The 14,200-nt window shown below is 39.8% G+C and overlaps 1 protein-coding gene across 3 annotated transcripts; it reads right to left on the minus strand.

The window, feature by feature from the left end:
- Positions 1-507: 507 nt before the first annotated feature.
- NEK4 (NIMA related kinase 4) lies at positions 508-13,921 on the minus strand. 3 transcript variants are annotated; one of them, XM_048316240.1, is made up of 16 exons: positions 13,782-13,921; positions 11,146-11,412; positions 9,942-10,139; positions 8,969-9,076; positions 8,169-8,323; positions 7,397-7,538; positions 6,129-6,554; positions 5,670-5,723; positions 5,311-5,448; positions 4,369-4,485; positions 3,954-4,017; positions 3,451-3,557; positions 3,253-3,341; positions 2,421-2,626; positions 2,158-2,291; positions 508-1,473 (listed from the first exon to the last, which is right to left on the minus strand). In XM_048316240.1, exons 1-16 carry the CDS (start codon positions 13,836-13,838, stop codon positions 1,381-1,383), a joined length of 2,355 nt encoding a protein of 784 aa, XP_048172197.1. In that variant the 5' UTR covers positions 13,839-13,921; the 3' UTR covers positions 508-1,380. The 3 variants fall into 3 exon arrangements, with proteins under 3 accessions (XP_048172197.1, XP_048172196.1, XP_048172198.1); XM_048316239.1 differs by having other exon boundaries at positions 13,746-13,921; XM_048316241.1 differs by lacking the exon at positions 5,670-5,723 and having other exon boundaries at positions 13,746-13,921.
- Positions 13,922-14,200: the final 279 nt, after the last annotated feature.

A 14,200-nucleotide genomic window follows, 5' to 3' on the forward strand; every position in this document is an offset into this window, starting at 1 on the left:
GTACAACCAAGCTCTGCAGGGAGCATGAAGGCTTGAAATTAGGTCTGGAGTTTCAGTCGCTGGGAAGTCACTGGGAACGCAGGGATGAGGGGAATTATTTCAGAAGGCTACTGGAGGTCACACCTCAAGTATTTCACTAAAAAGGAACACAGTGAATCAAATGAATTCTAGTTAAGCTGTTGCCATAGCCTAAAAGATAATAAACAGCTGTCCAACTATGTGTAAAACAAGCTGTCACTAGTGCCAGGTTGTAACAAATACTGTGAAATGGTACATACCCCACAGTTCTGAAAATAACTGTTCTAGGATAGGAGACTGCAGAGGGGCAGTTTTTGTTTAGAATAAATTTCCCTGGGAAGAGCAAGTAACAATACAGCTCTTGAAACATTGTAACTTGAGCATGTAAGATCCATAGGTTTGGTATTTTTTTTTCTACTGTCATGTCAGTAACCTCCCTCACAGGTGCTGGAGGTTACAGTATTTCAGCTACAGGCAGGAAAAGAGAGAGGTTGTTCATTTATAATTTTATTTTACAAATTCGTTCCCTTTGACTTCTTTATTATTTAAAAAAACGTGTTTTCTGTAGGGATGGTACACAACAATGCCTTGGGGCTGTAGTGAGATACTCTGGATGCAAACAAAGAGAAATAGGGGTTTTATCTTTGTCTTGGGCACTTTCATTCCTAAAAGGAATTAGTATTTGTAAGGCAAAGGGATTGTTCTAGCTGGGACCATGGTAACCATGGCTGCATTCCTTTCAAACATTTTCAGACTTATTTTACCCAGTTACCAAATAACTTTCCCCCACCTTGGTGACTGCCTGAGCAACAAAACACAAGAGCAAAGTGTCTCCTTACAAGCAGTACAGCTGCCTCCTTCAGCACTTGGACTTGGCAATTTACAGAACCCTGAGGATCTTAAGTTCTACAAAAATTAGTAGTTGTCTCTTCATGCTAAATTTTCACAACTATCTGATGTAATAGCTTCTAGCTTATCACACCAGAGCCTTGGCAGAGATTTTGTTACTGTATTTAGTATGAGACCATACCAAAAACCTTTTGCTATGATAAATTCAAACCAGAACATAATCTTTTCTGACACTCCTTAGTATACAAAACTTGGTATCCACCCCTACTTGCATCTATGAAAAGCTTTTTAAAGTTTCATTAAGAGAATAAAAACTAAACTAAACAGTTTCTCTTTTGAGAAAGTGATAGCCTGGTTCACATTTTAACATGAAAAATACTACTACAAACTGTTTCTGCAAGTTCACCTCCTTATTCCAGCAAAGGAGATCAACGGATAAACGTGCTTTTTAAGCTGGTCCAGTCTATCAAAAGAGCTAGAAAACAGTTCTTTTCTCCAAGGAAAAGATTCTGGTCAGAGCTTCACATTTTCTTCAAGAAATTTCAGGTGCCGAGCCTTCGCACTGTAACTCACGTACTTATCTCCCATGTGCTCCCGCAACTGCAGCTGTTCAGACACACAAAACAAAACCCACAACATTACTGACACTGAAAAAAAAGCAGGAGCTGTCAAAATGTTAACAAAAAATACCAAAGCACTCAGCTGAAATCAGCATGTGAAGCTTGGCAATGTAGATGGGAGAGAAGAAAAATGAAAGTCATTGTTGTCTAAAAGCAAGAGACTTCCAAATCCCACCCAAAAATTTAAAATGTAAGATCTTCATAGGTTACAAATCAAATACTGTATGGGTAAGTGTAACCAAGTTTTGAATCAAAGGAGCTGGAGGTATTGCTCATTCACCTCTATTGGGGATTGACGTTAAACTATTTCTTATTTTGGACATAAGGGGCATGAGGCAAGTAACGTGAAGGCAAAAATTTGAGAGACAGAAGATGTTATTACTGGGGAAACAGCACTGAGTAAAATAATGTGCATCCCTTGCATCTTCCCAAACTCAGGGACCATGCTACAATTCTAAGGCTCTGAAGGTTTCTGAAGAAGTTGCAGTTGAACATAGTCTACATCTGGAATCAAATTTAAGAGTGAAAATTACAATATACTTAGGCCCTTGCCTGCCCCTGACTACATAAGGACTTTTTGGAATCAAGGTTTACCTATCTCAATAGGGTAAAGACCCTGCTCATTTATCTAGGTTTATAAATAAACAATTTAATTATGAAAGACATTCACCTCTCTTTTCGCTTCATCATCTTCTTCCATGATTCTGTACACCTTCTCAAGAAGTTTCACTCCCAATCCTTGCACCACATCAGATCTCAGGATTTCAACCATTCTCCTAATCTTGCAGGGGACGGATAACATATCTGTTAAAAATAGAATACAATCAAAAAATCAGTGCAGTAGTAATTACTTTCAGTACAGACAATTTTCATACTCTGCAGAAGAATACAGGATGACTCGAAGTATTACCACAGAATCCTAGAGCAACAGACCTGAAGGAATGTCTTCCATTTTTAATTCCTCTGATTCATCTGGTGATTTTCCATGCAAAATCAAAGTATCTCGGTATTTCCTATTTAATTTAAACTCTGGGGCTGGGGTCGAGGTTACACAGCACTCAGAGTTCTCCTTGGAGTCCATTTTCAGTGTCCATGTCATCAGCTGCACCAAGTCATTCATTTCATTCACATTGCTTTTCCTAGGAGAGAAGGAAGAAATAATTCAGTCACCATCATAATGCAACTTCCACCCTGCATTCCAAGGACTTTTAGTAAGTTTAGAGAGGTCCTAGTAAGTGTTCCATGTTAAATTACTTGTTGTAGTGCAGTTTTATCAATAGCAACATCAGTACTATTTCATCTAACAAAGGCTCAGAGCTCGGTCACCACAAAACTCCACAATCCTACTGGCCACTGCTGACTTTGGTAATGCAACAAATTGCATCATTTGAAAGCTGCTTACACTGACAAAAATCAGAAATAAATTCAGCCTCATTTACAGTGGAAAGGAAGCACACTGGCACCTTTTAACTTGTGCTTTTAATGCATCTTGACAGCAGATGTCCTTTGGTGCTGGAAGATTGGTTTCCTGGGAAGCTACAGTTCACAAAAACCAGAAGTACGCAATCACATGGCCCAGAAAGTTCAGCATGGGAAGCGTATAGTCACAGAGAGACAGTAGTTCAATGGAGCTGTTTTCCTTTATGCATCACATACTTCTTCAATCACTCACTATACAAAGTGTGAAAGCCATTTTTTTTCCACCCCAAGTCTAAGTCCAGTATAGCAGTGAAAATTCTTGCACAGTATTAAACAAAATCCTTACCTCTCCTTGGAATCACCATCAGACTTGTCTGTAGAGCTTGTGGAAGAGCTTAACTCATCATCAGACAGGCAACAGGCTTCTTTCTTTCTCTAAGGGAAGAGGGAATAAATGACAAAAATGCTAATAACTGAAAGTAATTCAGCAGTATGGCATAAATTATTGTTCTTACATGGAAGAAATACTTTTGACAAAGTTTACCTGAGAAATACTGGGATCTGATGAGGACTGAGGAACTTTAACACAATTTTCCACAAGTGATTTCACTTCAACTACTGCACCATTTAATGATTGTCTTGCTGGAACCACTGGAAGGATGACATTTTGACAATATTTACAATTAAGCTCAACTGTATTCTGAATTAGTTTCAGGCTCATGCAAGAAAAAGTCTATCACCTGGCAGAAGACAGGCAGGGAGGTATTCTGCTAAGAGAAAACATTGAAGCTTCTGTCTGGAAGTGAGTATTCTATGTTTCATGTACATTTCAAAGACAAGTTATCAACAGAGGACACAATTGAACATAACTAAGAAGCAGAAGAATACAGACATGTTAACAGAAATTTTTATTTAACACAGAACTAGACCCTTAGTGCATCTTTCTGAGGATGGCAGTGAAGAACAGACAAGAAGTTATCATTTCTTCACAAAGAAGTTATTAGCCTATTTATATATAAAATACTAACATGTAAACATAAAAATTACCAGAGGGAAGCATCTCCCGAGACTGTTTCAGCCTCCTCCGTTCTCTTGCTGACAAGGGCCGCTCCTTCAAAGGAAGATAATTTGATATTAATTTACCATCACCATTATGGCTTTTGTTATCTAATTACCTATTAAGCAAAAAATCCTTTTCAAGTGGCATGGGATAAAGAGCTATTATTTAATGCTTAATTATTTATTACAAAGCTGTCTTCAATGAGACCAATCTGAACTCTAGAAAACAGGCTTCTGACCTTCAAGGCTCAGTGAGGCTCATGCCACACTGAGCAGGTGCTTGACAGGGCTTTCATGAGGTAGGAAGCTACTACACATTTCTTCACTCACTATGCACCCACTCATGGAATGAACTGCTCAGAAGGAATGAGACAAAAACAAGCAGACGGTATTCATCACTAACCTTTGGAATGGCTGCTTGACTGGGTTTGGCACTGTCTGCAGGCTCAGGGTGCCCTGCACCCCTCTGGGCTGTCTTTGGGGTCACATCAGGTAGAGGCCAAGGAGAAACTGCTCTGAACTTGACAGAGAAGTGAACAAGAATTTTTTTCTTTTTAATTAAAAGTTCAAGTACTCTGCAATCTAGAAGACATTCTTGCATGGTAAAGCTGGATGCCAGAGAGTTTGAATCCTATTGTAACCTCTTCACATTTCCCAGCTTGATCCTTCCTTCTCCACATCTCTGCTTGCATCCATTTCCTTTCTCTCCATCCCTATATCTTTTCTCCTTTCTCCCAGACTATTTTTCAGCCAATGCCTTTGCAACAACCGTCCCCACCCCCAAACAGCAAAACCCAAAGAGAAAGGTTATCAATCACCAATCACCCTCTTCTCTAGCCTTGTGTAGCCAGTGCCTTTCCCAAATAAACCTCCCTGCTCAGTGTGGAAGACTTGACAGGAGTTCTATCCTATATGCATGCCAAGATTTTCTTCCTACAGTTTGCACTCAGAAGCTCAGGGCAGCCCTTACACATCTGTTCTAAAGCACTGCTAAACTACTACCCACCACAAGTAGCCTTATCCACAGAGGTACTAACTTGTAGTCACAGTGAGAAATCCTGATAGAATTTCCTAGGAAAGACTGCAGCCCAGCAAAGGCACAGCCCATCTGGCACACCCACCTCATCCCTGTGAGGGTTATTAGGATTTGCAGATTTACTCAGGCTGCTTCTAACAGCCACCTTCAGTGATCTGCATTTGTTACCGATGAAGTTATACAGACACACATGAAACAAGAACAGCATTAAAACACCCACCATTTTTTAGAAAATAGGTCCCACGTTTAAAGAAGAAAAACACAGGAGTCTTAAAGGAAAGAGGAGAGGTATTTTTCTAGTATCTGCACCTTCTCTGAGCAGCCTTCAGCAAGCTCTCTCTTCTGCTGCTGCTGTGAGAGAGAGGGTTCACTGACAGAGCTGTGAGGCTGCAAGTGGAAGGTCATTTTTCCCTGAGCATCTCCTGAAGCTCCATGACTGACATCATCCTAATAAGCAAAAGCATTCAAAAAAAAATGCAGGCATGTCATTTCCAGATCTACACACACACTTAAAAAAAAAAAATCAAAACAGGCCACTTTACTATTTGGACAGCAACCACCTTAACATAGCACAGGTATAACCACAATAAAGTCCTACTTGATAGACAGATAAAATACCTGCTGCCCCAGCATCTTTAGTAGCTAAACCTTCAAAGAAGGACACTTACTTGAATTACAACAGGAACTAAGGGTGCTAGCAGCTTGTCAGTAGAATCCAAGCTCTAAAATAAATAATGATTTCTCATTAAAACTCTCATGGTAGACCAAAATGCAGCAAAAAGACAATCACCACCAATTAGTCCCCTACCCAAAACAAGATTATTCAGGCCTATTTACTACATAGAACAAAAGTTACAAAATTATTCTTACCCTGTCTGTTCTCAGCTGGAAAAGCAAATATTTTCCTCCATAAAACCAGAATTGCAATCCTCTAAATAGATGCAATCCCAAAACTATTTCACCAGAGTGCCTTTGCAAATCTGAAACCAAGGCTCCTAACTACTTAAGAATCTCAATAATTGCATCAGCAGCATCCTACTTTAACAGAAAAACATGTGCAGCAGCTCTCTAAATTTTAAGAGCTGGGCACTGGTTCAATCTACTTCAAATAAGCATAAATGCACTACCAGGTCAGGTTGCTTTTGGTCTTTTGACACAGGCTCCAGGAGTTTCAAAGTGTCGTCATCATCTTCTACAGAATCAACAGAAGACGGCTTAGACTCAACACTTTCAGCTTTAAAAGCCTGTTTTGCTCTTTGCTGTTGTCTATCTTCCTTAATTGGTGGGTTATTAGATGTTGTTTTAGAATGGTCTGGAATATGTAGATGTTTTGCTTTATTATTCTCTGGGATACACTCACGGCCACACTTCTCACTTCCATGCTTCATCCTTTCAGATAGGGAGATATCAATGTTCACTCCACTGACTGTGGCTATGAAGTCTCCCAAGCTGTTCAGATCATTTTTGCTTGGTTTTCTTTCCAACTCAACAGCTGGTTTCTCTGAGGGACAAAATTTGGTGGCTTTACATTTGCTGATGCAATCTTCTTCATCCTAGCATTAAAACAAAAAAAGTCATTATCTTCTGAGTTTTACACACATATGAAAGAATTCCCTAAGCACCAAAGGAAAATCAGGAACATACCAGAGCACATAAACTGAAAGGAAGTTATGATTAATAACAGATTAGGAGCCTCAAAAAAGTCAAAAATCCACATTTTAAAAGAGATACAGATTTGCAAATGACCTGTGTCAGATATTGGTTTATACACATGGAGTACACCTACTTTTCACCAAGACCATAAAAGAAAAGTTGTACTCACTTGGCTCTTCCCTAAGGGAGGAACAAGCACCAAGAGTTTTAAAGATGTACTCTACCACGTATATTCAGTATTTCAACACTGAAAGCTCAAACCCAGAACAGCAGACTTATTACAGAAAACAAAAAAACATGCACAGGATTAACCATTATAAAAGGTTTGTTCTAACCACTGGAAAGAATTTCAACAATAAACAACTTTGGTTGTGACTATAATTAGTTTTTAAATATATGTTTTTGATTGGAAAAACCTATTACCACTTGTCATGAAATACTTGAAAAATTATTTGACCCCAAATACTCCCAGAGTAATTCACATAAAACCAGGTGTTGTTTAGTTAACATCTCACAGATCTTGCAATTAGCTTCACTGATCCACAGCTGTTTAATTACTTCCACTCTTATCTAAAAACAATTCCTTCCCTAATATAAATTTTACACATTGCTGGGATTCAGACCTAATGTTCTCAGGAATGCTCAAGGCACTTATAAAACTCAGGTTTTTATCTAGAAAAAGCAAGAGGGATTTGCATTTTGTTAGCTTTTCTTTTTTAAGGTAAAAAACCCCATATCTTACAACTTTGTATTTCCTGGCTGGCTCAGAGGAGTGGTTTTGGTGTGTAACATTCCTGCTGTGAGATTCATTCTTTGCTGAGATGACAGAACAAGGGTCTTTAGGTTTAGAATTCACTGTTTTCTTATGATTTCTAGCAGCTTTCCTGTAAAGAAAATGAAAGTTGCTCATTCAATCACCATCAACAAGGTCGTAAGATATTTCTTTAGATTATACTAATTAAAAAAAAATCCACTCCACTAAAGAGCTCTCATACAAAGCATATCAGATACTGTGCTTTTTCGACAGACTGTGCACAACACCCTCATTTTCAATTCTAGAAAAGGAGCTTAAAAACACGATTCAGACTCTGCCAGCAACAGACACTTGTTCTGCAGAGCACCAAGGTCAGTTCTACCCGGAAGCAGTAAAACAACTGACTAAACCTGACTAAGAAAAATAATTATTATCAGTGTATATCAAAAGGAACTTGGTTTTTCAATTCCCAGACGATAAATGCCCTCAAGAACCATATGGAAAGGTGTGTCTTTTCTACCAATTCTGTATTCCTAAGCACTGCACAGTCTTATCCTGCATTTGCAGAAAAAACTACTTTCCACTCTAATTCCTCACATTTCTCAAAGAGTTCAAATAAACTCATGTTCATATGCTTTGTAGCTGCACATAACAAAATTTTTTTTATCCTGCTACAAAACCCGGGGAAAGTTTAAAAAAAAAAAAAGACAACAATAACATGAATATTTTGCACAGAATCACTCAAGTGAAAATGTCTTACGCCTTTGTGGCTTCCAAAAACAAAGAAATCTGTTGTTTGATATAGGGCTGTCGCAGGATGCTTTTCACACTAGGTCGTTCCTCAGGTTTTTTACTGAGCATAGTTTGTATTATTTCTACCAGCTGTGGGCTGTAATCCTTTGGCATGGGTGGCAGCTGTGAAAGGAAAGGGAACCTGATATTATTTAATATATTCATCAACAGGGGCTACTGCTAGAATGTTTATGTGTGACCATTATGGTCACTTACATACTCTGCATAAAAAATAGACTCATGAAAGTTACCCAACTGCTTCATGTTAAACAAAATATTGAAATTCCAAGTGTGTGTCTAAGACCTGTTCCTAATTTTATTAACATGAACAGTAAAAGTTCTGTAAATAGGCTTAGAAATTTATATAAAATAAATCCATATTAACTTCATTATATGCCAAAGCAAGAAGACACTTAAATAAGCTAATCTTACATAACAAGAAAATGGCATCACACTTTAATTTTGTTTTTATGCAATGTTTATGCAAAACCAGAAGCAAATTAAGAAGGTCATCTCAGAACTTTGAAAATTAATCAGTATATTCTTTACATGAAGAGGTAACAACACACTCTAGCCATATCTACAAAGGAACAACTCCCTTGGTCTGGTATCACTTCATACACCACCACGAAACAACAGTCTTACATATGATGATGTATGTTACATTTAAGTAGTTTTAACTCCATTCAATATTTCTAATTAGAAAACATAATCTCAATTTCTAGATAGAAAATCCAAGCACATATAAAAAATTTCAGGAGTTTTTACCTTCCCTTCAATAATTCGATAAGCCAAGGAGTTCATGTCCTTGGCATTGAAGGCGTGTTTCAGTGTAGCCATCTCATAAACACAGCAGCCCAAGGCCCAAACATCAGACTGAAAAAAGGGGAAGAGAAGATGTTTGGGAACTTCTTATTAGTTGAACAAGTTTTACCTTTGGACTTAGTCACCTGCTTTCAAAGAGGCTTTTAATGGCACTAAGCTAATTAAGCCCAAATTCCAACGCAAACCTTTGGCTTCAGTCTCACTCTTCTATTTTTAATTTTGATCAAGTGAACTATTTTCTTACAAATATCCCCAATTTTTTTCCAAAAGGAAGTGTAGAAATTAGCTATTTTCAGGGAAGGGGAGTTGCTTGTTTCCTTTTTTAGTACAATATCTGCCCTGACTGTAAATGAAAATTCTTGATTTTTCATTGGAAGAAGTTTCCCCTCAGCTCTCGCTCATTGCAGACACTCGTATTTAAGTTGTGTGTGGTTTACAGCAAGAGCTGAACATGTTTGCTTTATTCTGTCATATTTTAAATTCACAGTACCACCGTTTATTCATCTCCTTAGAAATTTCCTTTTCCTTTTTTTGTTTTTTAATGCTGCTGCTATTTCTAATATAAACTTTTGAGTGTAAAACCTCCTGACTGGCATATAATAAATTTAGAAAGTGCATCTCTCTAACACAGACTGATATTCTGTTCCCATTCCATATCTCTCCAGCTGTGAGAGGTACAGGCAGCCTGCTGAACACCTTGGCTGTGATAACTCATCACATGCTATGAATTCCCAAACACAGTTCCAGAAATAAACATTCCTACAAATCTCTCTCCTATTTTTCTTGTTCGGTCTTTGGGAAGATTAAAAAGACTTGGAAGCAGTAAGAAACCAAAAACCACAGATAAGATTGTAATGTTCTCAGACAAATAAAATAAGGTGCCTAAGAAAAGAGAAATGACATTTTCATACTGTACCTTGTAGTTGTAGGGTTTGTTAGAAAAGAGTTCAGGGCTCATGTAGTACGGGGTGCCTATGAGAGTGCTGGCCATGTCATACTGGTTTTCCAACACTCTGGCTATTCCCAGGTCTCCCACTTTGATTATATTTGTTCGTGTCAGGAAAATATTCTGAGTTTTAAGATCTCTGTGCAGAATGTGCTTTTCATGTAAATACTAGAGGAAAAAAACCAACATGTAAATTGGGTTAATTAACTCCTAATTGGTTCTTTTACACCAAAAAGTAAAATTTCATTACACAAGTGAAAGAGGTAAAACACAAAAGCAGAAGAAACACATAAATCACTCTCAAGGTCAGGAGTGTCCTGCTAATACAGTATTACTGAAATAACATTAAAAGTGACTGATACAGGCAGGGGCCCAAAACCTGGCACTGCTTTAAACAAATCTCCCTGCATGACTCTTGTAAATCAGCAGAAAAGAGAAAATAAAAATGCAAAGTTAAGACTGTAACTCACTTTCTGCTGCTTTCATTTCTTGACAATCTTAGTTCAAAGTATAAAATTTCAGAGGAAATTATAATGTGAGTTTTGTGTAAACAGGGGAGAAAATTAGTCATAATAAACAAGAACAGGCAGTACCATAGACTTGTGTATGTTTGATCACAGCTGCCAACTTTAGGATAGAATTTTCTGTCCAATTTCTTATTCTTTAGTGTTAACATTTATATCTGGTCTTCATTGCTGTAACAATTACCTTTAAAGTTTGATAACCCTCAATTACAAATTTAAAATAGGAGGATAAGGCTTAATAGAAATAATGAATTAATAGTCTAAATTTACCATTAAAAACAGCAGTAAAAAGACTGAACACAAAATGCTTCTGAAATAATCTTTTTTTTTTTTCCAAAACTACCATTTGTAAATTTAATCTAAACTTTCAAACCAGAGAAGCACTTCAGACAAGAGCTGCAAACACCCCGAAAGCAACCACTGTCTACTGTGCTACAGAGGCGTGGACATAAAATAAGTCAGCAATTTCTTACTTAAAACAGTTGATTTGACTGCAATGACCCATTTTTCATGTGCTAAAAACCATTGTATTTAGATGCTAACCCAGCCAAACAGGAATCCAAAGGCTGCAGTTTAGCTGGAATTTTTAAATGCATAAAAAGCCAAATTAAGTTTATATCTGAAGGTGACAAAATTACACTTCATTGTACCTGCAGGGCCATGGCAATCTGGACAAACCACTCCACCACCTGATTCTCAGGCAAGAGTTTGCCCTTCTGCTCTTTGAGTTTGTGGTAGAGGTCTCCTCCCTCGCAGAAGCCCATCACAATGTAGAGGTGGCCATCGTCCCCCTGCCAGGACTCTCTGTAGGTGACGATGTTGGGGTGTCTCAGCTGGGACAGAAGCTGTGCCTCTTGTTCTGCTGCTCTCTTCTCACGCCTGGAAGCACTTCTAAGGTTTAACTTTTTGATGACATACTGTAAAAGACATGGCAAGGGGTATGGTAAGAGATGAAAGTAACTGCAGAAGGCCTAGGGAAGCATTCCTCAGAGCAAATGCAGTATTTGAAATCTCCACTCGTTGTTCTACACAGAGGCTGCAGTATGGCTAAAAGTTATGCAAAATTTCTTCTTTTCTATCCTTACACCATTAAAATGGAATAGGTGTGTTCCATTCATCCACCTGAATACAACTCTGCTCAGGAATTTTATGGTGTTTTGCTTTCTTCTGACTAATGTTCACATTTATCTTTTTTTTTCCCCACTCTCATTTTAAGTGTGTCTGTCATTCATCTTTTAAACCTTAAACCTGTTTGTGCACCACAGTTACTCTCAAACAGGCCACATCAATAGTAACCTTAAATATACATAAGGAAAGTATGTAGTCATATTCAAACAAATGATAAAAGTCATCTGAAAGAGACAAAAGGCCTTATGCTCATTCCTAAATTTCTTTTATTCTTTATTAAGATGGGTCAAGAACTTTTCAAAGCTACATACAAAAGTTATCTACTTCCTTATTATGTACTACATTAAATGTAATTCTAAGGAATTTCAGGTTTCAGCAAAAATATTCATGAAGCTGAAGCTGAGACAATAAAATCCATTTCACCACCCACAACACCAATATTTAGGTCTGACCTGGCCCTATCCTGATGTAAATTTTGTAGGAATCACTTTAAGGCATCAGCTTTCCACAGAAAAATCATGTCATGGTTACACTCGACCCTGCTCTTATCAGAGAGGTTTTAGATCAAAACTTTTAAAATATTTTTACTTGCTGAATTTTAGCATCCTCAGAGGTGGTTCAGTGTCTGCTCTCCAGGCTGGGCCTACTAATTAGCCCAGTACATTTAATTAGTGCTGAGGAGATGCCCCTATATACCAAGGGAACCAATTACCCAGAAAATCCACAGCACCTCTTGACTTTGTGCTTCAGAAGCCTGCTGGATATAATCTGTGATGATGCAAAGCTTCCAGGAGGAATATCACAAAGCTAATTGTGTACAGCATCACCTGACTTTAAAATAAAACAGAAATGCTGCAACTACTGTGTTCTGTGTGACAAGTCAATTACAATTCTATCTTTGGGCATGGAAACCATTTAAGCTTATATCAGCATCTTTTAGACAATACACTACCAAAATGGAAAAAGCACATATATTAGCCTTAATTTAAACTTGGCATCGATTATATTTAGCTTAATGAGCCCGTTTTTCTGGCAAGATTCTCTACAGAAGTCTATTGCAATGCTCTTCCACCCTATTTGATACCAAATTGTGTACGAATTCCATTTCATTTTGTGTTAAACACTTAAAGCCACTTGACCTTCTCCACAAAAAATCCAGCACTCAGTTAACAGCAAATATGCTTTAATAAGACACAGTTTCTTTCACAGAATATGTGGCACTGTGCCAAAGGCACAACAAAAAATCCTGGTCATCGTGCTACAGAAGAAAATTTGTAAAAGTTGGCAAAAGATAAAACACAGTAAACTGCACCAAATATTTATGGTGCAACCACAAACAGGAAGCAAGGCTCCCAGCAGTGTTAATGACCAGCAGCACGACAATGAAATCCAAGGACCTGTATCCAAGTGAAAGTGACCTCAATGCACTGTTTACTTTTAGGATGAGGTTAGCAACTCTTTGAGGACATTGGACTATGCACCGTGGTGACGACCTGGAGGGAACAAGTCCTGCCATCACTGCTACCCAAGCCACAGGTCATGGGGATTCACCTCGGGATTCCAGCCAGGGAACTGCTCTCATCCGGGAAGGACAAACCCTCTGATCCCTGCTGGGAACAAACATTCTCCCATCATCTGCAGTAAAATCCCGGGCATAAGGCCCACACACAAGGTTCCTGTGGCACTGCTCTGTGGATGTTCTCCATCCCCGTTCCTTTGCCCTCTCACATTCCCTATCAAACACCTCTGCTTCGGCCTGACAAGACAGATTATTTCAGTTTTCCAGCAAAAATGCTTGTGCTTCTACTCTGACACAACCAAAACCTTCCCGGGAAGTCTTCTCCACACCTTTAATAAAAGTTCTTATAGACAAAGGAAGAGAACAGAAACAGCAGCTCAGGTGGCTGCAGCCAACACCTGGTGATGGTCACAGCCCCACCCTGACAGGATGCCACGTCCCTGGTCATGCCCAGGATGGCTCAGGGCCACCAGCCAAAGCCGGGCCACAGCCGGGTGCCGGTCACAGCCCAACCAGACGCCACGGCACCCCCAGCCCAACCCAACCCGGCCATTCCCCTCACGCCGAGCCGTGCCCGTACGCCGCGGCCCAGCCCCTCGCTACCTGCTTGCGGTCCTGGCGGTGCCGCGCCAGGCTCACCTCCCCGTAGCTGCCCTTGCCCACGGCCCTCAGGAAGCAGTAGGCAGCTAGGGGCATCCTCCTGCCGCCGGGCCCGGGCAGCGCCCGCTGCCATAGAGATGCCCCGAGCAGCCGCGGCCATGGAGCGCACGGCGCGCAGCTTTACGGCGCGGGCGCGGCGCCGCGGCGGCCATTTTGGAAGCGGGCGCGGCGGCCATGTTGAGAGTGGGCAGCGCGCCTGAGGGAGCCAACCCGGGACAGCGCTGTCCCGTCGCCAAGGCCGCGTGAGACGAGTCCCTGGCGTGCTGCTCCGTGACATCCCTGCACTGAGCCCGCGGAAAGGCTGGCGACAGGGACACGGCTGTGCCACCACACCCCACCTGCCATGAGCCCCCGCAGAGCCACGGCTGCTCCACAGAGCCATCCCGTCTCTCTGGATG

The sequence above is a fragment of the Corvus hawaiiensis genome, chromosome 11 (genome assembly GCF_020740725.1).
Source record: "Corvus hawaiiensis isolate bCorHaw1 chromosome 11, bCorHaw1.pri.cur, whole genome shotgun sequence".
NCBI lineage: Eukaryota > Metazoa > Chordata > Aves > Passeriformes > Corvidae > Corvus > Corvus hawaiiensis.